This window comes from Zalophus californianus, chromosome 11 (genome assembly GCF_009762305.2).
Source record: "Zalophus californianus isolate mZalCal1 chromosome 11, mZalCal1.pri.v2, whole genome shotgun sequence".
Lineage (NCBI taxonomy): Eukaryota > Metazoa > Chordata > Mammalia > Carnivora > Otariidae > Zalophus > Zalophus californianus.
In genome coordinates, this window is record NC_045605.1 from 83,838,557 (window position 1) to 83,865,329 (window position 26,773).

Genomic DNA, 26,773 nt, shown 5'->3' on the forward strand with positions numbered 1-26,773 from the left:
GCCTCTGATAATTTCTGAATTAATGCACATTTATGGATATAAACCTAATCTTTTGGAATGTTTGATTTGGACTTTGTTTCAAAGAAGCAGATGCAATTAGATTATTTGTTTGCTTTATTTTAATTCACAGAGAACATATGGGAATTCATTTAAAAATATACTAAAACACAAACAGGCGACAGTATCCCAATATCAGGATATATGACTTTTCTAATTAAAAAAAAAAGAATTATAAGCATATCTCTGCATCTCTGGAATACACAATAGTTTTGTGTTCTTAAATACAACACCACAATCTTGTATACACTACAAAAGAGTTAAAGGCCGCTGAATTGTGTAAGACTGTTGAATCACAGACCTGTACCTCTGAAACAAGTAATACATTATATGTCAAAGAAAAGAAGATAGCAGGAAGGGAAAAATGAAGGGGGGGAAATCGGAGGGGGAGACAAACCATGAGAGACTATGGACTCTGAGAAACAAACTGAGGGTTCTAGAGGGGAGGGGGTGGGGGGATGTGTTAGCCTGATGATGGGTATTAAAGAGGGCACGTACTGAATGGAGACTGGACTGGAGGTTATACGCAAACAATGAATCATAGAACACTACACCAAAAACTAGTGATGTAATGTATGGTGATTAAGAGAACATAAAAAAAAAAAAAAAAAAGAGTTAAAGGCCAATGCTTAGCTGAGCATTTCAATAGCTAGGAAAAGAAATTTAACCTAATGTGAGATTTTAATCCTAGGAAGTATAATTAGATTTAGTGACTATCAAAAGCAATTATTATATTAACATTTTCCTTAATTGGTAAGAGTTCTAGAAGTAAGAATTTGAGTGTAGCAATTTAAACAGTTTGCTTTTCTTAAAAAGACAGAGTTATCAAAACTGACCCAGGGTGCCTGTGTGGCTCAGTTGTTAAGCATCTGACTCTTGATTTTGGCTCAGGTCATGATCCCAGGGTTTTGAAATTGAGCCTTGTGTTGGGCTCCCCAGTGGGCATGGAGCCTGCTTGAGATTCTCTCTCTCCCTCTCCCTCTGCCCCTCCGCCACCTGTCCCTCCCTCTAAAAAAACCCAAAAAACAAAAAACTGACCTATACATTCACTGTCTGTACAAAAACTGTGTGGATATATGATGGACAAAATGAGAAGAGTGTTCTAAGCAGAAGATGGTTACAGATTACCATCAACTGTATGCAAAACTACATAAATTATTTAACAGAATAATAAATCACATGCTATTGAATACTCAAGAAAATCAGAATATGACTTTCAATTTTTAATATGTGGTTTTTTACAATTTATAATTATATAGACATGATCATCATTTGTCTGCTTAAAGAACTTCTCATTATTATTAATTTACCTTTCTTTGAAAAGCAGGAGACTATAATATAGTTCCATTAACTAGTGCATCTCAAAATTGTCACCGAGAGAAAAACCTTGAATGCAGATAAAAGCATGTAATTTCTTTCAAGCTTCATTTCTTTTATTCTATAATGGATTTAAAAAAAAGGCCTTATAAAAATTGACCATTGCAGTATAGTTTATATTCTCTTGGAAAAGTATTATATTCTCTTGGAAAAGTAAATACAACTAAGTGAATACCATATACTCAGTGTTTATTACACACCAATTGTAGCCAGACTTAATTATACTAGAAGAACTGATTTTATAGCAATTGTAAAAATGTAAATAAGACTTTAAAACTGATTCTGAAATTATATTTTATAAATGAAGCTTTGATTTTAATTTAAACAATTCTCTTAGGGTATATGTATTATTCAGAATGTTCTGCTTTTGTTGCCATTGAAATAGTAGTGTTATTTCAGGAAACCAGGAGACAGAACACCTGTTTCTTATCAAATTACATCTCCTAATGATTATAACAATTTTATGCACTAGATTAACTTTAAAACATAAATACTACAATATTTAAAAGTTTAAATTATTAGATAGAAATCCATTTAAAAAGTAGCAGTGGAAAATGTGAAACAAAATAGAGCATATCCTTACCTATTTTAGTACAAATATTCCTACTAATAAAGGATGTATCAAAAGCATCTACATTAAAAATGTTTTTCATAACATATATCCTATTGCAAATATAACAATTATTGAAATTTGGAAAATAATAAAGAAAAATTTAAAACTCAGTAACAGCTGTCAATATTTGGATATATTTTCCTTCAAGTCAAGCCCATCTGGTTAGCTATCAATTTATCTCCACCTTTATCCATACAAAATTAGGATAATACTAAACATGTTTTATAATTTCCTTTGTTGTTAGTATCAAAACTCAGGAGACATTAAAGTACATTTTAAATGAGAAAAATCAAAGGACTTCTAAATGTATGTTCTTTTTTGAAAGAGTGAAGTACATGCCAAGTTGAGTCATGAAGAGAAACGTCAGTGTGATCCACGGCAGCTGCTTGCTTCCCTGGGAAGGAAGGGGCCGCTTAAGAGTCCAGGAGCTAGCAAACCCCTCAGCGCTCCACAAAGTCACTAGTGGGAAAAGAACAAAGGCCTTTCCAATGCAACTAACACAGATGTGCCCAAAGGCAAACTGTCAGAAACAGTTAGGATGACAGCTACTCACAGTTCATTATTTCCTTCTCACAGGTCACTGGGTGACAAGCTGGGTCAGTGTGTTTTGTCGGCTGTCCCAGTCCTTCCCCACCCCCTACTCAATTTGAATAAGGTAAAGGGCTCCATCAGGATAAACTAATGTAAACAAACACATTCCAGACACTTGAAGATGCCAGAATATGGCATTTATTTTATTTTGGACCAAACTTAGAATTAAATGTACACACAACTCAGTTTATCCGAGCAAGAAGATAAGCACATTTCTATATCTCACTGATAGAGGCAGAAAAACCATTTTACGTGTTGCTAAAGGAAATAAGAAAGTATAACCTATCATGAACTAAGAACTTTAAAGACCTCACACAGTAAGAGATTTTCCTTTTTCTTCAACAGGAAAAATAAATCTTTTCCACATTGCAAAAAAAAAATAATAAAGATCAATAATCAGATTGCTTTCCACAAATGTTTGAAATGTATATTTATTGAAATGATTCCATAGGTTGGAAAGCCTGGTCTGTGGGTTTGTGGTGATTGTCATAGTTTGGTTTAGTTTTAGGATATAATTCAAAATAATGAACCCATCCAAAGGGCAATAGTCCAATCAAATTTTTATGATGTAATACATACCAAATTTTAGTAATAACTTAAAATGACTTTCCAACATGACAACATCCTGTTATAAAGTCACTGGAATAAAAATGCCTAGGAATGAATAATAGAACAGTGCTTAAGAGCATGAGCTATAGATCCAAATAGTTGTGGGTTTGAATCCCACCTCTCCCATCTCCAGCTGTATAACTGGGCACACTATGAAGTCACTCTGAGCCTCAGTTGATGTACCTTTATGAATTTTAAGAGTTCCTCCACTTTCAGATTATCGTGACAATAATTAAATAAATTTATCACATTGTCATAAAAGTACTTTCTGTAGCAGTTGACACATGGTAAGTATTCAACAAATGACAGCTATTAGTTACTTATCACCAAGTTTAGTATATACAAAGCTGAACAGAACCACCATTCAAGGTGGGAAATACCTTGGCTAATCATGACAAGTCATAGTCACCTTATTAGAAAGAGATTTTTAAAAATTTCTAATCTATTCAAGTGCAAGCCTTATAAATCAGTAAATCTAGGCTGTTGGATTCCACAAGAAATCAGGGGTTCACAGTCTCCCTTTATATTTTCTACCTCTTATTTAGTTGTCACTGAAAGCTGTGTATATTGACATATCTTTTATTATTCCCTTTCTAACCTGTTCCACTTTATTTAAAGGTCCCTTTCCAAGCTATCCAGCCAAAATGATAGGCCCCATTTGAAAGGCTAAAGATTTGGAATAATCACTAAGACTAGAACATGAATGGTTAGGCAGAATAATATAGAGGCTATGAAAAAGACTTTGGGCTCAGACAGGCCTGCCTTAAATTACTACCTGGAAGGCCTTTAGCAGAGTAGCTTAATCTCTCTGTGCCTCAATTTCCTTACCAGTAAAAGAGAGATGAATACCTCTATTTTACATACAACATAGGTTATTAGGCAATAATGCACATAAAGCACTTAAGCAAAGTCAGTATATGTCATTAAAAATTGAATGTTATCTTTCATTTTCACATATAACCTGCCACTAACTACCAATCTCTCTGTCTTTCCCCAAATTTGGCTACTTGTGGTTCTCTCTTTCTTTGGCTACTTCTAAGGATTTATATCTCTGTATCTTTTTATTCTTTTCAATTATATATTCTTTCTCCAGATTTTTTGCTCATTAATGGTTTTTGCTCTAAAACTCTCTTTCTCCAATTTCCACAACTCAGATCATTTCACAGTATTCCTTTATTTTTTATAATGATTTTATTCTATATTTTGTAAAATTACCATTGATAAAAGCAAGCAAATGTAAAGTCCTCTCTTAAAGCTGTGATAATATAATGCACCAATTCTCTTATATTTGGACTGCATGTAAACCTAACAAGACAACCTAAGGTTCAAAGTAATCAATATGCCAAATTCAGTACCATGTTCTAATTTCACCCAACAATTCCTTCCAAAATGGGAGGAAAGTAATTGCTCTAAGTACTTGCTCTCTACTCAAAATAACTTTGTTAAGGAACAGAAAGAAGGGGAGAAACTGAAATTACATCTATTATGGTAAATTGCGGGGCTGGAGAGGAGAATGAAGATAAATCCCCGTGGCTTTAAGGAAAAAAAAAAAAAAAAAGAGGACTAGAAGAGTTGCTGTAGCCTGCGACGCAAATCCTGAGGGATGCTCACTAAGATGAGGGCCCTGGGAATTTTCTTATGAAATAAAATCCCAAAAGTGTTTAGTCAATCTCTATTGACTAAAAATCACAAATCTAACCACAGCCCTTATTAAAAACTGCTTTTGACTCCACTTGTTTTCAGCACATTTTCACAGACTACTCATTGAGTGCTTACTACATTCCTGGAAATTTAAAGACGTAATTCTAACAACTCAAACAAGTATTATGTTATGTTAACTGATGTTATCTGCTTTGTTGTTTGTTTTTTTGTTTGTATTGTGGGGATTTTTTGCCTCACATTCCCTAATAATATATGCCTTTCTCCCAATATTCTATCATTAGACTGTACTGCTTCAGAAGAGATACAACCACAAAATACAGAAGACAAATTCCTCAACCACCCAATGTCCTCGACCCTCAGAGAAAATATTTCCAGGCTGGGGAAGGAGGGAGTCATAGGGAATTAGGTGAGTTATCACTGGAGTCCCCGCACACTGACCCACCAGGACCAGGGCCAGTAGGAGATAAACACGGAAGTCCCGTACAGGTTTCAGAAATCCGGGAGCAGCAGGAACCTGTGCCTCCTTGAATCAAACCCACGATAATGACAAGCCCCCTCATGCTCTCAAAAATTGTAGAGTATAAATGGCTGCCTAGTGAAAAGCATAGAGTAGAAATGCCTGCCTAGTGAGTCTAGAAAGGCCAACAGCAGTCTCATAAAACTGTATTTAAGTTACCCAGTGGCCCAGTTTTCCCTGAGTTCCTGTTTTACATGAAAACTTTAAAGATTGCTCCCTAGGCCCTGCCATTCTAGTGACCTGAACAGAGGGGCCTGGCAGAAGAGCTGTGGCTTTGTGTTCATGTTGTGGGGTGTTAGAGAATTGAGAATCTTATATACGACTAAAAAGCAAGTAGCAAGAAAAGAAACTAGAACTCAAGTTTTTGTACAGGTCCGGGATAGTCCCAGACTATGGTACAGCAAGGTACTAAATTTGTTCTTTTGTTTATCTGTGCCCCATCCTACCCAAAACGACAAAACCAAAGTGAGGTTTAGATAACAAAGAGACAATAAATTGAAAAGTCACTTTTGTTATCAGGAAAAAAAATGTTCCCCTCCTGCTAAAATCTGAGGCAGGAATATATATAATTTAAGAATATAAGATAGCTTTTAATTGAAAAAAAAGCTGTCATATTGCATACCTTAAACTTATACAATGTTATATGTCAATTCTACCTCTATAAAGTGGAAAGGTTCTTAAAAAAGAAATTAAAAGTTGTCATTTTTTTCTTTATTCATGCAACTGACATTTCTATCTACAGTTAGAATATTTCAAGTTAGGAATTCTCTCAAACGTTAAAAAGTACAGCAAGAATTCAGTAAAGTGGCAGGATATAAAATCAATGCACAGAAATCAGTGGCATTCCTATGCACCAACAACAAGACAAAAGAAAGAGAAATTAAGGAGTTGATCCCATTTACAAATGCACCCAAAACCATAAGATACCTAGGAATAAATCTAACCAAAGAGGCAAAGAATCTGTACTCAGAAAACTATAAAATACTCATGAAAGAAATTGAGGAAGACACAAAGAAATGGAAAAACGTTCCATGCTCATGGATTGGAAGAACAAATATTGTGAAGGTGTCAATGCTACCTAGAGCAATCTACACATTTAAAGCAATCCCTATCAAAATACCATCAACTTTTTTCAAAGAAATGGAACAAGTAATCCTAAAATTTGTATGGAACCAGAAAAGACCCCGAATAGCCAGAGGAATGTTGAAAAAGAAAAGCAAAGTGGGTGGCATCACAATTCCAGACTTCCAGCTCTATTACAAAGCTGTCATCATCAAGACAGTATGGTACTGGCACAAATACAGACACATAGATCAATGGAACAGAATAGAGAGCCCAGAAATGGACCCTCAACTCTATGGTCAACTAATCTTCGACAAAGCAGGAAAGAATGTCCAATGGGAAAAAGTCTCTTCAACAAATGGTATTGGGAAAATTGGACAGCCACATGCAGAAGAATGAAACTGGACCATTTCCTTACACCACACACAAAAATAGACTCAAAATGGTTGAAAGACCTAAATGTGAGACAGGAGTCCACCAAAATCCTAAAGGAGAACACAGGCAGCAACCTCTTCTACCTCAGCTGCAGCAACTTCCTAGAAACATCGCCAAAGGCAAGGGGAACAAGGGCAAAAATGAACTATTGGGACTTCATCAAGATAAAAAGCTTCTGCACAGCAAAAGAACAGTCAATAAAACCAAAAGACAACCGACAGAATGGGAGAAGATATTTGCAAATGACATATCAGATAAAGGACTAATATCCAAAATCTATAAAGAAATTATCAAACTCAACACCCAAAGAACAAATGATCCAATCAAGAAATGGGCAGAAGACATGAACAGACATTTTTCCAAAGAAGACATCCAAATGACCAACAGACACATGAAAAAGTGCTCAACATCACTCAGCATCAGGGAAATCCAAATCAAAACCTCAATGAGATACCACCTCACACCAGTCAGAATGGCTAAAATTAACAAGTCAGGAAACGACAGATGTTGGTGGGGATGCGGAGAAAGGGGAACCCTCCTACACTGCTGGTGGGAATGCAAGCTCGTGAAGCCACTCTGGAAAACAATATGGAGGTTCCTCAAAAAGTTGAAAATAGAGCTGCCCTATGACCCAGCAATTGCACTACTGGGTATTTACCCCAAAGATACAAATGTAGGGATCAGAAGGGGTATGTGTACCCCGATGTTTATAGCAGCAATGTTCACAATAGCCAAACTATGGAAAGAGCCAAGATGTCCATGGACAGATGAATGGATAAAGAAGATGTGGTATATATGTACAATGGAATATTATGCAGCCATCAAAAGGAATGAAATCTTGCCATTTGCAACAACGTGGATGGAACTAGAGGGTATTATGCTGAGCGAAATAAGTCAATCCCAGAGAAAGACATGTATCATATGATCTCACTGATATGAGGAATTCATAATCTCAGGAAACAAACTGAGGGTTGCTGGAGTGGTGGGGGGGTGGGAGGGATGGGGTGGCTGGGTGATAGACATTGGGGAAGGTATGTGCTATGGTGAGCACTGTGAATTGTGTAAGACTGTTGAATCACAGACCTGTACCTCTGAAACAATAATACATTATATGTTAAAAAAAAAAGAAGAAGATGGCAGGAAGGGAAAAATGAAGGGGGGGAAAACAGAGGGGGAGCCGAACCATGAGAGACTATGGACTGTGAGAAACAAACTGAGAGTTCTAGAGGGGAGGGGGTGGGGGGATGGGTTAGCCTGGTGATGGATATTAAAGAGGGCACGTACTGCATGGAGCACTGGGTGTTATATGCAAACAATGAATCATGGAACACTACATCAAAAACTAATGATGTAATGTATGGTGATTAACATAACATAATAAAAAAAAGTACAGTAAGAATTTTATTATTCCTTTAAGAGTACTTCAGTCAATAGTTAATTGTCAGCAATTATTATATTAAAATTGCAATTTGTAATGTCATTTTGTGATTTATAACATCAAACCGAACAAAATAATAACACTACTAATAATAATATACATAAATATTAATTTTCCAATTAAATAGAGGATCAGAGAAATAGTTTCTATTTTCTAACCAAGGATGACTTTCAATGGTTAGCAAAATCATTGGTTAGTTTTATTCTATAGAAATTATGTCAATTTTTAAATTACCACTCCTTAAGACCATCCAAAGTGCATTTATCCTCAGGTCTAAATATAATCTTTTCATGGAACACAAAAAGGAATGCCTATATGGGTCTGATGTTCTTAAAGACCTCTTGGTATCTTCACAATTGGATATATGCTTAGTCTCACGTTAATTATGTTATTTCAGAGTATTTTAGTGAGATCCCAGGACAGCAACCCTTCCTAAGTATACTTATAAACAATACCATACATCAAACTTCAATGAAATACACATAAATGTCACCTCTCTTCAACAAATGTGACCCGAAAACGACAGTGCTTGCAAGCCAAAGGGCTTTTGAGATATTTCAATAGTCTCCCAGAAATCAATCTTACATGAAACTGAAGGAAAACATCGAATGTCATTGAGCAATAAAGCTCCGTTCTGTCAGTGCCCTACCTCTGAGCAGAAGCCTTAGGATGTTTCTCTTCCAGTTTCCTCACCAGTGCCACTGTCAGCTGCCTTGTCTCCCGAAGAGAACCTTCTGGCATTAAATGGGTGTCTGAAGGCTCTGGCAGTTGCTTCAGACCCGGGATGCTGGCACTTTCTTGCAGGACCTAAGAAATGAAATAGAACAATAGTGTAGCTAATTTTCATTAAGTGGAAACATCTAAGCTACATATGCCCCAAATTTAAATTACACTTTTCAGGGTTCCTCCAGTCTTCCTCATTCAGCACAGAAATCATTTGTATGCGGCCAGAAGAAAAGGCAGCAGTCCTAACAAAAGCTACAAGGATATCCACTATTTAATAAAATAATGTTTATATGAGTACATATAGATGTTTATATAAATACAAATGTGCATATAGATATTTATATTATGTGTATGATTTTAAACAATTGGTATCATTAAGATGTGAATTTGTGCTTGTCTCCTGCAAACAACTTGAACATTTTCTCTTTTCAAAAATACATTTTAGAGATCTATTTCTGTCTTGCCTCTGGCTCACTACACTGACCTCTTCTGCTAAGCTGCTACCATGCTCCTGATGAGTTGTAGTCCGGGCACCGTGGTGAATGTGATACTCTCTCTGGGTCACATCCACTTGTGCAGTTAGCTCCTCTAGGTAGGTCAGAACAAACTGAGGATAAGCCTGTAGGAAAGGAAAAAAAAATAAAAGTAGTACTAGCCTTGTAAGTAACAGCCAATAATCTGTACAACTGGAATGATGGGAGGATAAATTAAATTCATAGCAAAAAGGTCTGACTAATAAAGTGCACCTTATTATCTATTTCAGATCAAAATCAAGCCAAATAACTTTAATATTAGGATTTTCAGTTAGTTGTTTAATCTGATCAAGTTTAACTAGATTACTAATCTTCACTCTTAGATGATAGTATTAAAATATTAAAGCCATCTTATATAATAATAATAATAGCTAACACTTATAGAGTTATTTCTACATACAATGTGCAATTGCTGTATTGTCTGGGAATATTCATTTCTGCTCTGGAAGACAAGAAGACAAATGGGATGGATAAAATGCATTAGCTGCATTAACCATAGATAAGTAAGTTAGTAAGCTGGGGAGTATCAGACAGAGAGTAAGGAGAACATAAATTTATGAACACAGATAGAAAGGGGTAGAGGGGCAAAAACAGGCATTTAATAGTCATGATTTGCTAAATAACAAACGAAGCAAGAAATACTTATGACACATTAAGTATAAATGAAGCACCTGAGACACACAATAATTGTGAGATCTTTAATTGGCCACCTATTGCCAACTCTGATTTTGGATTTTCAGCCAAATCAAACGCGTATCTGCCTGTCAGGTTAAAGGCGGAGCATAGCTATTGGTCGAGTGTACTTGCCAACAAGCTCTCTTATGGAGCAAGTGTGTGTCGTTTCCTCAGACACCTTTAGTATGTTGGGCTCCCTTGTTGAAATTTCCACTCTGGTCCTTGTAACCACATCATCAACAGGGAAGAGTGATGCAACAGAGAGGATATGTCAACTTTGCCGAGATTCAGGTATTATGACTCTTTAAAACACTTACACTTTAAGTGTGTTTACCTAGCCCACCTCTCTTCCCATACATTTTGCTTCATATTTGAAATTGATTGAATAAACTGTGATCTGAACATTTTATTTGGTCTGTGAACCTTTCTGTTCCATGAAGTCTATGATAGTCTATCTAGGAGCATACTTAGAGACTATTATTTCATCAAAGTAATTTCCACAAGACAATATATTTACATTTTAATCCTTGCTACAGCCCTTTGAAATGGATACTATTATTTTGTCCATTTTAAAGATAAGGAAACAGACAAAGGGAGGTTAAGCAACTTGCTCAGTGTCATCCAGCTTGTTTACTAGCCCATAAAACCTAGACATCCTTCCTCAAGTATGATATAAATTTCTTTTTTCAAGTGTAGAACTAAAGTCCTGACAAAAATATGAAGAGGTGTTCAGGGGGTAATTAAAGGGTACTAAAATCCTTATATTGCTCTGGAAAAAGAGGTATTGGATAACCTTAAACTTTTTTTAGAAGCTATATAACTAAATATGGATGTTAAAAATGCAAGGGGCTCCAGAACCTTAAATGCATATTACTAAGTGAAAGAAGCCAACCTGAAAAGGCTACATATTGTATGATTCCAACTACATGACATTTTGTAAAAGGCAAAACTGTGGACATAGTAAAAAAAAAAATCAGCAATTGCCATAGGTTAGAAGGAAGGGAAAGATGAATGGGCAGAGAACAGAGAATTTTTAGGGCAGTGAAACAATTCTGCATGATACTATAATGGTAGATGAATGCCATTATACATTCATCCAAACCCAAATATACAACACTATGCGTGAACCCTAATGTAAACTATGGATTTGGGGTCATAATGTGTCAATGTAGATTCATCAACTGTAACAAATGACCACTCTATGGGGCATGTCGATAGTGGGGGAGGTTGTACATGTGTGGGGAAATAGGGTATATGAGAACTCTTTGTATTTTCCATTCAATTTTGCTGTGAACTTAGAGCGGCTCTAAAAAATAAAGTCTATTAAAAAATGTAAGCGACTCCACCAAAAGTACAATGACAAAAGAAAAATAGCTAAATTATACTACATCAAAGTTTAAAACTTTTGTGCTACAATGTCATCAAAAACTAAAAAGGCAACCTACAAAATGAGAGAAAATATTTGTAAATCATATGTCTGATAAGGGATGTGATCCTACAACTCAATAATAAAAAGATAAATAACCCAATTAAAAAATTAGCAAAGGATCTGGGTAGAAGGTAGTTCTCCAAAGAGGGTATACAAATGGCCAACAAACACACGTAAATGCCATGGCTCTGATTCTGACAGTTGTAAATCCCTTGTATTCTGATAGTAGGTTCATGTTTTGCATCCTCTAACAGAGGTAAGGATATTTCATCTAAGTTTACTTCGGAGGTATATTTCCCTCTTATTGGAAAAAGGCATACCTGGAACATGGGAAACTTCAATATATATTCAATGAGATGGATGAGGCCATGCCCAAAAGGTAGACCCTTGATGTATCTGAATATTCTGCTACACATAGCAGAAGCAAAGACCAAAAAAAGAAAAAAAAAAATGTCATGGGCTTTGCTTCCTGGAGTAGACAGTCTAGCTAAGGTGGCAGACATGCACAAGTAACACAGAGTGATGAATTCTATTATTCATCCTCCCACCATGTATTTGGAGAGATTTATAAATTGTCCTGGCATTTTCCCTTTAGAATCATTCTAAACCATTTCCATCCCAGGTAATGACTATTCTAACATTTTGATACCATAGTTCTTCAGTATTCTCTACTCGAAGACCAAGTTACCTTGATCTCTAACCAGGCACCTACCAGTTCAATACTCAGACCACCAATATGAACAATTCCCTCCTCCAAAATCTGGAATGCTAATCTTCTCTTCTAGGGAATCAGCAGCCTAATCTTTGGACTTTTTCTCCCTTCTAGTGCATCTGCTCATCACTCCAAGTTGACGTCTAATGTCTTAACCCTCATTTTTCCCAAGTCCCTCAGCCCTTTGGGCTTCATTGTATTTTTCTCATTTGAATCCACTTTTACGGCCAGAAGATAAATTTTAATAATTTTTATAACAATAATTGGATAATAATAATGTATTTACTAAAACATCTTTGATCACATCATTCCCACTTTAAAAGCTTTAACTACTACCCCCAGTACACACTGTGTTATTCTGGTTTCAAATTCCAGCTGTGCCATTTAACAGCTTTGGGGCCGTAAGTTCTATTCCACTGAGGGAGTTTTCTATGAAAACTAAGAATCTTCTTGAAATCTCATGCTGACCAATATCACCCTCAGGATACAGTGATAACTCTCTGGTTGCTAAATAGGGTCCCATCCATTTGTGATATTTTTTCAACACTATGTACATTAGAAAGTCCACATATTTGACCAAACTTGGGGCTCCACAGGAATACTCATGTCCTCATGAAAAACACAGCCAGCAGGTCTACAGAATCTTTCCTGGAATGTTTTATACTCTAGATGCTCTATCTCCTCCTGGTCGGTACATGATCAGTCATATTTTTAAAAAGTGATTCTTTTTTTTTTCTGATTATAAATGCTTTTAGAAAACTTAGAAAATACAAAGAAGCTTAAAGAAAATAATTATTCATCCTCCTACCACCTGTTTTATGTAGAAACTTCCAGTTTTGCTTCTACACACACACACACACACAATCTTTGATACAGTATAAATAAATGTTTTATCTGATTTTTCTCAAATCACATTAGCATTTTCCTCTGTCATCATCAAATATTCTACATTATTTGTAATACCAACACATAGTATCCATAATAAAGACCTACCATAATATATTTATACAATCTCACTGTTGATTACTTTATCTATTTTCAATTTTCACTATTATAAACAAAGCTCTAATAAATATCCTTAAAGATATATTATGATATATACTTTTAATTAATTCCTTAGGGTAAGTTGTTGTAAGTGGAACTTCTGAGTCAAAAGGAATATGTGTTTTTATAGATTTTGATAAATATTGCTAAACGGACCTTCAGAAATATTATCCCAGTCTCCTAGGTAGCACCCAATGTTCCCTGCCTCTTAGTATTCATACTCTTGTGTGGTCCCTCTTACATTATAGCAGGATTGGTATATGTGGCCCAATGTGATGCCAAAAGTGTTGTTAATGTCTAATGAGATTGGGTTATGATAGACACTGTAGCTTCCATTTTGTTCTCCTGTTACATGGGAGATCTGCTTCTAAGCATACTTACATTGCTATTGACAAGAAGTTTCAGTTCCTTGGTATATGGGTATATTTATATATATATATATTAATATATATAATGGAATGTTACCCAGCCATCAGAAAGGATGAATACTTATCATTTACATCAACGTGGATGGAATTGGAGGGTATAATGCTGAGCGAAATAAGTCAATCAGAGAAAGACAATTATCTTATGGTTTCACTCATATGTGGAATATAAGAAAGAGTGCAGAGGATCATAGGGGAAGGGAGGGAAAACTGAATGGGAAGTAATCAGAGACAGACAAACCATGAGAGACTCAACTATAGGAAACAAACTGAAGGTTGCTGGAGGGGAGGTGGGGGGGGATGGGGTAATTGGGTGACGGGCATTAGGGAGGGCATGTGTTGTGATGAGCACTGGGTGTTATATGCAACTGATAAATTATGGAACTCTACATCTGAAACTACATCTGAAACTAATGATGTACTATATGCTGGCTAATTGAATTTAAATTAAAAAAAAAAAGCAGATCTTTGATCTTAGTAAAGTCTCAGATGACTGCAGCCCTTGCTGACACCTTGACTGCAGCCTCATGAAAGACTACGTTAGAACTAACCAGCTAATCCACTCCCAGGTCCCTGGACCACAGAAATTGAGATAATAAATATCTGTTGTTTTAAGTCACTATGTTTGAAGGTAATTTGTTACACAGCAATAGATAACTAATACAAACAAAATACCAAAAAAAAACCCCACAAATATAAATACAAAAAAAGGAAATGTACATGTTTGTTTTCTCACATTTTCATCAACATTGGATATCCCTGGTTTTATATCTACTGATATTTAACAGGGAGAAAATAATGTCTCATTGTTTTACATTTCTTTAATTTCTAGGGAGGCTGAACTTTTTTATTTGGTTTGGCTCTTCTAATTTTTCTTCTCTCACATATTTCCTTTTCATGTTCTTTACCTATATTTCTATTGAAATGTTTATCCTTTTCTACTTGCTTTATCAAGCTTATTATATATTAAGGGTAGGGTACTATCCTATCTCTGACATTTATATTGCAAAGATTTCCCCTGTCTGTCATATTTCTGTATTTACTCTTCCTTATGCTATTTAAGATTTAGGAGTTTTTAAAATTTTATATACTCAAAGTCTTTAGTCGTTTTCTTTGTGGATTCTGTTTGCATGCTCATAAAGATGTCTACTCACCACTAGTCTGGGTTAGATGCTTTGGGTTTTTTTTTTTTTTTTTTTTTGCTTTCTTTCTTTAAATAAAATGAATTAACATATAGTGTATTATTAGTTTCAGAGGTAGAGTTCAGTGATTAATCAGTCTTATATAATACCCAGTGCTCATTACATCATGTGCCCTCCTTAATGTCTATCACCCCATCCCTCTACCCCTCTCCCCTCCAGCAACCCTCAGTTTGTTTCCTATGATTCAGAGTCTCTTATGGTTTGTCTCCCTCTGATTTCATCCTCTTTTATTTTTCCCTCCCTTCCCCTATGATCCTCTGTTTTGTTTCTTAAATTCCACATATGAGTGAGAACATACGATAATTGTCTTTCTCTAATTGACTTATTTCACTTAGCAAAATACCCTTTAGTTCCATCCATGTTGTTGAAAATGGCAATATTTCATTTTTTGATGGCTGAGTAGTATTCCGTCGTGTGTGTGTGTGTGTGTGTGTGTGTGTGTGTGTGTGTGTGTGTGTGTGTATTCCACATCTTCTTTATATTTTCATCTGTTAATGGATATCTGGGCTCTTTCTATAGTTTGGCTATTGTGGACATTGCTAATATAAACATTGGGGTGCAGGTGCCTCTTTGGGTCACTACAGTTGTACTTTGGGGTAAATACCTAGTAGTGCAATTGCTGGGTTGTAGGTTAGCTCCATTTTCAACTTTTTGAGGAAACTCCATACTGTTTTCCAGAGTGACTGCACCAGCTTGCATTCTCACCAACAGTATAGGAGGGTTCCCCTTTCTCTGCATCCTCACCAACATCTGTCATTTCCTGACTTGTTAATTTTAGCCATTCTGACCGGTGTGAGGTGGTATCTCACTGAAGTTTTGATTTGGATTTCCCTGATGCCTAGTGATGTTGAGCATTTTTTCATGTGTCTGTTGGCCATTTGTATGTCTTCTTTGCAGAAATGTCTGTTCATGTCTTCTGCCCACTTCCTTGATTGGATTATTTGTTCTTTGGGTGTTGAGTTTGACAAGTTCTTTATAGATTTTGGATACTAGCCCTTTATCTGATAAGACATTTGCAAATATCTTCTCCCATTCTGTCTGTTGTCTTTCGGTTTTGTCAACTGTTTCCTTTGTTGTGCAAAAGTTTTTTTTGTTTTTTCTTTTTAAGATTTTATTTATTTATTTGACAGAGAGAGACACAGTGAGAGAGGGAACACAAGCAGGGGGAGTGGGAGAGGGAGAAGTAGGCTTCCCTGAGCCGAAGGCAGACGCTTAACGACTGAGCCACCCAGGCGCCCTAAAAGCTTTTTTTCTTGATGAAGTCCCAGTAGTTCATTTTTGCCTTTGTTTCCCTTGCCTTTGGCCATGTGTCTAGCAAGAAGTTGCTGTGGCCAAGGTCGCAGAAGTTGCTGCCCGAGTTCTCCTCTAGGATTTTGATGGATTCCTATCTCACATTTAGGTCTTTCATCTATTTTGAGTCTATTTTTGTGTATGGTATAAAAAAATGATCCAGTTTCATTCTGCATGTGGCTGTCCAATATTCCCAACACCATTTGTTGAAGAGACTGTCTTTTTTCCAGCAGATATTCATTCCTGCTTTGTCAAAGATTAGTTGACCACAGAGTTGAGGGTTGATTTCTGGGTTTTCTATTCTGTTCCATTGATCTATGTATTTGTTTTTGTGCCAGTATCATACTGTCTTGATGATTATAGCTTTGTAACAGAGCTTGAAGTCTAGAATTGTGATGCCACCAGCTTTGGTTTTCTTTTTCGACATTACTTTGGCTATTCGGGGTCTTTTCTGGTTCCATACAAATTTTAGGATTATTTGTTCCAGCTCTGTGAAAAAAGTTGATGGTATTTTGATAGGGATTGCATTGAATGTATAGATTGCTCTAGGTAGCATAGACATTTTAACAGTATTTGTTCTTCCAATACATAAGCATGGAATGTTTTTCCATTTCTGTGTCTTCCTTGATTTTTTTTTAAAGATTTTATTTATTTATTTATTTATTTGAGAGAGAGAGAGAGACAGCAGGAATGGGGGTGGGGAGGGCAGAGGGAGAGGGAGAAGCAGACTCCCCACTGAGGAGGGAGCCTGATGTGGGACTCTATCCAGGACCCTGGGATCATGACCTGAGCCGAAGGCAGAAACTTAACCGACTAAGCCACCCAGGCACCATAACGTTTAAATCTTTAATTTAGCTGGAACTAGTGGATTGCATAAAAGAAGTAATCTAACTTTGTCTTTTTACAAATGAATAGAGAAATGGTTAACTTTAAAAACAAGCCAAATAAAAGAAACAAAACTTATCCAAGTAAAAACAATATAACAAAATGCAATATTATATTTAAATTTGTTCATTATTATTATCATTAATAGCTACAAATTATCAATTAGCTAGAATCAATATGCCAGAATCTATTGATAGGCCAGAATCTGTGTTAAATACCCAAAATGTTAGTATTAATATCTCCCATTTGCAGACAAATAATGTGAATCTTGCAAAAGGCTAAATGATTTCTATAATGCCACACAACTAATAAGTGGTGGAACCAAGATTAATTATTAATATCCTAAAGTAATTCTGTCTTCTTTTTTTAATAAATGAAATGAGCTCCATTTATGATCCAGCTGCAAATAATTATCGAATTATTCTCCATTTTAACCTTAACTAGATGGATATAATTTTGGATGTGACTAAATTTAGGTCTAATCAAAATTTCTAAACCTCTAAAAGAATAAAATTCCTCATTAATAGTTTTGCTCTGTGAATTGTAATAAAAAAAGAACAGCAATTGTGTTTGGGAATGGAATATTAAAATTTTTAGAATCAAAATCCTCTTAAAAGTTATTGTGTTTGAAACACAAAAGTATGAATTATTTGCTAGCTACTGTTGGGAATGTACTATTGGGAATAATTAGGAAATTATAAATTGCAAGAAACGGAGGTAAAAAAGAGTAAAAGTGGATATTTAGGACCTGAATTTGGGGAGAGAAAAGAAAATATACTTATACCTTGGTCCCGCTCTTCTGTGTCTGTTGGTGGGAAGGGCAATACTTATATAGGACAGAATTATGTTCTTGGGTCCTACGAGTCAGCTCTGTTTAGGTATATCTCAGAAGGAAGTCCTTGTGTGCAGATACAGGCCAAAGAGCTAGAAGAATATTTTAGCCCAGTCTCAAAATTCTACTTTTTTTTTTTAAGATTTTTATTTATTTATTGAGAGAGAGAATGGTAGGGAGAGAGCATGAGATGGAGGAAGGTCAGAGGGAGAAGCAGACTCCCTGCCGAGCAGGGAGCCCGATGCAGGACTCGATCCCGGGACCCCAGGATCATGACCTGAGCCGAAGGCAGTCGCTTAACCAACTGAGCCACCCAGGCACCCTCAAAATTCTACTTTTTATGGAATGCCTGGGTAGCTCAGTCAGTTAAGCATCTGACTCTTGATTTTGGCTCAGATCATGATCTCAGAGTCATGAGACTGAGCCCCATGTCGAGCTCCACACTGAGTATAGAGCCTGCTTAAGATTCTCTCTCTCCTCTCTCTGTCCTTCCCCCTGCTCTCGCTCTCTCTGTTCCTCTCTCTCTCTCTAAAAAGAAAAATTCTACTTTTTATTTTTACCAAGACGTATAAGTAGTCTTGGTCTTTATGTGACTTCCTCTCCACTAACCTCTCCAAAGCTTCTGGCTCAGGAATGTAGTAGAGTCAGAAACAGGACAAGGGGAAAGCTAGGGTGAACCTCAGAATGAAGTAGTATAAAGGTTATTTTTTTAAAATGCTTTGACGTTTGATGCCTATGTCAAATTCCCAGCTTAGGAGCAGAGCTAAAAGTATATAGTCCAGGCTGAGTTAGTGAGTGGGTTGGAATTTTAGCCAGTGTGCTAACAAATAACTACTCAAGGAAATGCTATTATGTTAATTTTCAAATTTAAATTGTATCCAAGTCTCTAAATTTCTAAAACGGTGCAGGTCATGAAATAACGGCTCAACAGTGTCATTCTAGAGCACTAGAGAAATAAAGTTATTATTTTTATCAGCCAGGGTCCAGTCAGGAGATATAAACCACATAGTAATTTAAATACGAAAAGTTTAATATAAACAATTAGTAACAGAGGATTAGTGTCAGGAAATTGTCAAGTAAGCATTAAAGAGAACACTGAAGAAAATGTGACTAGCGGGTGTGGAGTAGCCAGTACTGCAAGGCCTGAGAGGGAATGCTCACAGAAGAGGCCTGACCCAAGGCTGAGATCCAAACCACATCAAAAAGGGCAAAGCCATGGCTCACTGCATGTTGAAGAAGTCCCTGAGGCAGATCACACACAGGCTTTACTATGAATCTGCCTTTGGAGAACCAGGAGAAGCTGTCCACAGGGAGGTGCCTCGCTGGTGACAGACACTCCACTATAAAGCCACCCACGAGCAACATGCTCCAGGAAGCCATTCATATGAGGGTGTCCCACTGGCAATACTCTGCCATGAAGCTGCCTGAGGCAGGTGCCTGGTGAAAAATTGAAGATCCGGAGCTGAGAGGGAATACATTGATAACTGTCATGCTCTGTGTTATAGGTTGAATTGTGTCCCCCCAAGAAGTCCACTGAAGTCCTAACACTTGGTACCTGGGAATGAGACCTTATTTGGAAATAAGTTCTCCACAGATGTAATCAATTTAATATTAGGTCCTTAGGGTGGGCCCTAATCCAAAATGACTGGTGTCCTTAAAAGAGAAAAATTTGGACACAGACACATGCATGAAGGAGAACGGCCTGTGAAGATTCAGGCACAGAGGGACATGGCCATGTGAAGATGGAGGCAGAGATTGGAGTTATGCTGCCATGGTCGAGAATGTCTGGGACTGCCAGAAGATGGAAGGGGCAAGGAAGAATCTTCCCCAAGACGATTCAGATGGCACACAGCACTGCTAGTACCTTGATTTCAGACTTCTGGCCTCCACAACTGGAGAGAATAAATTTCTGTTGTTTAAGCCACCCAGTTTATGGTACTTTGTTACAGCAGCCCGAAAAGATTAATACATATGTACGTCCAATTTCATTCATCTGAGTAATTCAGCATTTCCAAAATCATAATGGTGGGATCCTGAAGCAAACACTAACAGATACCATGTGGGTTAATCTAATTTTTGCCTTTCTTAGTTATTGATGATTGATTAACATTCCATTTAGATTTGGAGTCACAGAACCGGAGGAAAATCTTGAGAACTCAAGGCCAATATCCTCATTTTATTGAAGCAAATTTTTATGTACATATAATACACATACTGAAGAGTACATAAATCATAAGTATATGATTTTCACATTTTCACAATCCATTTTCACATAGTGAATACCTGTTTAATTAACCACCCAGGTCAGGAAAGGGAACCTAACACAGCTGAAGCACTTCTCACAGCCCCTTTCAGTCACTAACCTCCTTCAACTATAGCCACTCTCCCGACTTCTAACACAATGGATTTGTTGTTTTTGCTTGGTATTAAAGTTTAAATAACTGTAATCGTGAAGTGTACATTCTCCTACATCTGGTTTCTTTGTAAACCATTATATTTGTGATATTCATATACATTGTTATGGGTAATTGTAGTTTGTTTATTGGCATTGCTATCCTCCAGAGTCAGAAAACTAAGGCCCATGATCCAAATCTAACTGACCACCTGTTTCTTTTTTTTTTTTTTAAAGATTTTATTTATTTATTTATTTGAGAGAGAGAATGAGAGAGAGAGAGAGCCCATGAGAGGAGGGAGGGTCAGAGGGAGAAGCAGACTCCCCGCCGAGCAGGGAGCCTGATGCGGGACTCGATCCCGGGACTCCAGGATCATGACCTGAGCCGAAGGCAGTCGCTTAACCAACTGAGCCACCCAGGCGCCCTGACCACCTGTTTCTGTAAATAAAATTTTATTAAAACACAGCCATACCATTTATTTACATATTGTCTATGGCTGCTTTCAAGCTACAAAGGCAGGGTTGAGAAATTGGGACAGGGATTGCATGGCTCACAGAGTGCCAAATCTTTAGTATATGGTCCTTTACAGAAGTTTTCCAACTCTGCTATATAGTATTCCATTGTATATATATATATGTATGTATATATATATATATATATATAATATCCATTTATTCTACTGCTGATAAGCGTTTCTATAATCTCCATGCTGAGACTACTACAATTAGTGCTGCTATTAACATTTTAGTAAATATCTTTACCTTAAGTTAAGTAATTAATTCTCTTTAGCATTAAACTAGTAGGGGAATTGCTGGGTTGTATAGACATGTTCAACTTTAGTAGCTATTGCCAGTTTTCCAAAGTGCCAATCTCCTCATTTTAATGACTAAGAAAACCTATGTAGGTATCTTTTTGATATTTACTGCAGCATTACTCACAATAGCCAAGATATGGAAACGGCCTAAGTGCCAACTGATGAATGGATAAAGAAGATGTGATATATACAATGGAATATTCATCAGCCACGATAGAGAAGGAAATCCTGCCATTTGCTATGACATGGATGGACCTTGAGGGCATTATGCTAAGTGAGATTAGTCAGACAAAAGACAAACAATGCATGATATCAATTATATGTGGAATCTAAAAGAGCTGAACTCATAGAAACAGAGAAAGGAATGGAGGTTACCAGAGGCTAGAGGATGAGGGAATAGAGATATTGTTTACTGGTGTAAATTTGCAACTATTAGATCAATAAGTCCTGGAGATCTAATGCATAGCATAGTGATTATAGTCAACAATAATGTATTACATACTTGAAAGTTTTTAAGAGAGTTAAATCTTAGTCTCCACAAAAAAAGACATGATAATTATATGATGTGATAGAGGTGTTAGTGAATGCTATGCTAATATCATATTGCAATATATAAAGTAACAAATCAATATGTCGTATGTCTTCAATTTATACAATGTTATATATCAATTGTACTCAATAAAAATAATAAATTTAATTTAATTTAAAATTAATAGAAAAAAAAAAACAGTGCCCTGAAATGTTAGGTCATATCATAATGATGAATTGGAAAGAATTATTTTTGGTCTTGGAAAACTTGTATTTTAAAGTCAAAACAACCTCACAGGAAAGTATTGAGTTAAGTTAAATTCTAAACTTCTGGGCACAGGGAAATACTGTGCTGAAAAAGTATTTCTTTCTCTCGACAATAAGAATATTTATAAGAATCTGGGAGTGGAAAAATTTAGGAATAAAAGCTGTGGCTTACAAAGTCCTTACCTTAGAATAAATGCAGCTGTCCGTTCCAAACACCCACTTCTGAGAATTATTTTCTTTATGTCTGTAATGGAAACGTAATTTAGAGACTGATAACTTTTCACCACGCTGAAACATTTTATAGGTTTCAAACGAAAGGATCGTTTTCCATATCCCGGCAGGAGCAGGACTGCCCAGATTCTCCCGAGGTTTCCACCATTCTACCGCCATCGCTGAAGCTGAAGCCTTCCTTCCCTAAGGCAGCCTACCGATTTCCTTCGTACCCAAAGTGGCGGTGGTGGTAGTGGTGGCGGTGTGTGTATTACCCATGGCAACACTGGTTAGGAGTTTTAGAGAATAAAGGGAATCAGTAAAAATATTCTAGAAATTTCTATCCCCCCAAAAGATCCTCTTTCTATGAGACAGAAAGAGGCTTAATTAAGCATAAGGATTAAGAGGATAAGGTGGAAAAGGGTACCATGGAAAATTAGGAACCACAGGCACCGGTTTCCGAAATGACCAGAAAATTTTATTAAGGAATATCAGATTTCTTAAACGAAGTCTGAGTAAAAAAAAGAAAAACGACTATGATGAACTTAATCATGCCTAAATTAACGAATCATGTATATTAATATCATTAATATTTAGAAACCTTACAAAGGTAGGACAAATGAATTAAATGAAGTGTAATGGGATGTTAAACAAGGCTTTTCCTACTGCCTCTGGGTTTTGACAGAAACTTCAATGGCTGGGAATAAGAGGTGTCAGGCAATGCTCTATTCTAAAGCAAGGCGCCTTATGATCTGGGTAGAACATGTCAAGGCAGCAGTACAAAACTGGCGGAGTGTGCATTAGCCTTTTACCCATATCCAATTTATATTAGAAAACGTGAAGAGTTCTTGGGCATGTTGAGATAGATGCTTGATAATACTGTAGGTTTCCAAGCCCCTATCCTCAGAATTTTGATTCTGAAGGTCTGGACACCCCCAAATCTGTATTAACAGGTATTGCAAGTGATTCCAATCGTAAGAACTCCAGGGAATTTGGATGTGTGTGGTCTATGGATCAGACTTTTTTAAAAAACATTGAAGTACAGTGATGAGAGCAGTGGGAGAAGGAAAGACCACATACTAATTATGAAAGGAGAATTGATTTGGTGAGTGAATAAATGGGGTGGAGATTAGAGACAGAAGGCAAGGATAAGTCCCAAATGTCAAATTTGGGTAAAGAAGGAAAGAACGTGACACTATGAAAAGAAAGTGAAGTTAGAATGGACAAGAGGAAGCAGGGATGTGAGAAAACATGAATACTTAGAGGTGAACTTTTTTTATGAAACATCTTTCAAGGTCTAACTGATCCCTAAGCTAAGAATCTCGTTATCAGGCTTTAGACAAATATAACTGTTGTTCTATTTCAGCACTGGGTAGGATTGGGGAAGTATTAGGGGAATTAGTCCTTCTGGAGACCTTTTTATGTTGTAATTAATAAAAGAAAAGAGAAGCTTTAAAAATTTTTTTGACTTAGGGTCCTGAACTAAAATGTATTTTAATAATGACACTCATTATCCAAAACAACAACACATAGACTGAGAATTTGAAGGGAACTGAGATGAATAAAGTAAGATACAGAGAGATGAAGTGAGCTGGTCAAAAATCACAGAGCTAGATAATATCAAATAGATACTAGAACCCAGAGCCCCTGAATTTCAGCTCGACATCTTCTCAGTTAGATTGGAAAAGTACAACACAAATTACTTTGTGTTACTTGAAGATTAAAAATGGAATCAACAGTTTAGTCTCACTGATTAGAATTTGAGGCATAATCTTAGTGACTTAAAACACTTTGGTATGAACATACATTTTTTTATACAATTGTGTTCATATAATAACTAAGTATTCTCATACTATACAAATTCTCCTGAGGTACTAAAAAAAAGCTCAGGTTTCAACAACTAAATGAAGAAATAATAAAAACAACATTATTGCTGGTCTTTAAGGTTGTCAATCCCAAGCTTATAACTACACTCTTTTTAAAAATAATAATAAAGCGACTGCTGTAATGCTTTAATGGAAATGTGCTGGGATTTGATAAAACTTAGATCATTTTAATGCGGAACAGCTATAACTCAGGACAACATTATTGCTTATAGGCAATTCCTCCTGTTGCATAAATTATTGTGAGCATATTTCTTCAAGACAAATAAAGTGGAAATGATAATTTTTCAAAGTGTAAGACATCTGCAATTGGTAATTAATATACTGATGCTAACTGTCAAAAGCTGTAAAATCCAGAATTTTGTCTTTTAATTGAATTATAGTGTTGATTTGAGGATGACTATAATTATAAAAACATAAACTACATCGATTTCAGTTTTGATTTTCTGAATTTGTTGCATCTTCTCCCCAAATAATAATATAACAGGAGAGATATTCACCAGATTGTCAACAGTGTGAGGGCAGAGACCACATGTGTCCTAAGAGCTGATCCCAGTGCCCGGCATATGATAGGAGATTAAAGATATCTTTGAATAAATAGATATGTGAATAAAATGTCAAAATGTTATCACCCTAAAAATTAATAAGGCCATTATGAAAAATGTTTTGAATTTAACATACAGTGGTTTAGGGGATCTTCTTAGTGAGTAGCTAAAGAACATAAACTATATTTTGGTTAAGAAAATAAGAAATACTTCTGAAAGAATTATAAATTTCCTAGCATTTCTCAAATTTTATCACAGCTCAAATTCTGTTCAAGAATTGCCTAGGAAATTTTGCAAATGTGTAGTTTCAAATCATATTTAAGCCTTGAGAGCTTGCTAGTAATTTCCGTATCAGGAGTCTCTCTAAGTATATATCTATAAATGTTGCCTTTAAATTTTACTACCAAAGTTATAAAAAACAAGTCTCTCATGTGGCATCTACACTAAGCAGGATGAGAAGATATCATTCGAATATATAATAACTTCTTTAAAAAATAAAATTCCTACAAATACAAGTGCATCTGTTTATTTTTCAAGACATTTTATATGTAAAGAAATCAAACTTAGATCCAATATGTAATGATGCTCATACAGGACTGAATTAGAAAATACCATAGAAGTTCCTCTTTTTGGCAAACAAGTAGCAAGCTAAAAAGATTTTTTATAGATAAAAACAAAATTTAAAAATAGCAATAACAATATCAATCATGAGAGAAGGAGAGGAAAATGAAGAAGCAGTATTCCATATAAGAAACAAAGTTAAATATCATGACATGTGCTGGACTAAATTCTGGTCCTGGATCTGACATTAACTAGATCAGATATATGATCTTTCTAGAACATTTAGTCTCTAGTGGACTTGGAATTTCTTATAAAGATAACGATATTATCATTATCACAACCACCACCATCACCACTGTTACTACTTCTACTCATAAAGAAGGGTTTAGAATAGATGCTCTTTAGAATCCTTCCTTCTCTGAAAGCATAGGACTTCCAAGATTAGTCACATACTCTCCTTTTACATGCAAGGAGAGAACTATCTGCCCTGGGAAGTTTGCTTATTGAGTATGCATATGCATTTTACTATTTCTATTGGGAATCTATAAAATGATGTACACACACACACACACACACACATTTTTCTTTGAAATATGCCATTTATCAGAGAGTAGAGGCAAGAAGGCAGCCCATAAACATAGTTCAGTTAGGGGAAATTTCATAGGTTAAAGCTCATTATTTCTCAGTTGACTATAAGGAGGACCACTGTCATCATGCTTCACAGTTACAAATCTATTTTCCCAGACAGCTTCAGGTGGCTCTGGCATCTTCCAATGCTACACGGACCAAAAGTAGGATCCATAGAGAACAGAGGAAAGGGATTTCCCCTCCATGATTCTTAACACAGTAGGAGTAGAGATAAGAAATTTGATCCATCAGTCCAACTGTGAAGTTACACATAGACAATTTTCTATTTGATGTTGATATTTCTAATAGTGTTATCTGTATGTTTGAATATTACTTAAACTTCCATTGCATGGCAAACGGTCCTTTCTACAATGGTGCAGTCTGTCATTCTGCTTTATTCTAACTCTTAGCCTCCTAAACTTCAAGACTTGACCAAAGAGATGATTTTCAATCTCTCTGATTACCTGGTGATGGGCTGTCTGTTATCCTGTCTGTCTTTTTGTCTCTGCACCTAGCACTACACAGCTACACTTGCTGGTTGTAGTTAGTGGTGTCCTTAGAGCAGTGTTTGTTTAACCTACTCTAGATTAATGTTGGCCAGTTATCACTATTTCCAGCAAGACCTAAGTGGGGAGAAAAAAAAGGAGATGCAAAACACCATAACTGAAAGATTAACACTGAAATAAGGAAGGCAGTAAAGATTATCAGACAGGTAATAGAAATGAATGAAGAAGTCTAGAGCTAGAGAGAGGGCTATTACTGGGAACAGTGGAGAATATAGCAAACTGGAGGATATATGTTCCATCTGAATCTGTTCCTGCTAGTTCCTCA

General features: G+C 36.1%; 1 protein-coding gene across 1 annotated transcript in view; it reads right to left on the minus strand.

Moving 5' to 3' along the window:
- DCDC1 (doublecortin domain containing 1) overlaps window positions 1-26,773 on the minus strand; it is a 468,564-nt gene that overhangs the window by 173,471 nt on the left and 268,320 nt on the right. The window contains exons 18-20 of the mRNA XM_027579679.2: window positions 22,300-22,360; window positions 9,572-9,706; window positions 9,011-9,168 (exon numbers count right to left, since the gene is read on the minus strand). Coding sequence (XP_027435480.2) covers window positions 9,011-9,168; window positions 9,572-9,706; window positions 22,300-22,360 — 354 coding nt within the window. The remainder of the gene's footprint in view (window positions 1-9,010; window positions 9,169-9,571; window positions 9,707-22,299; window positions 22,361-26,773) is intronic.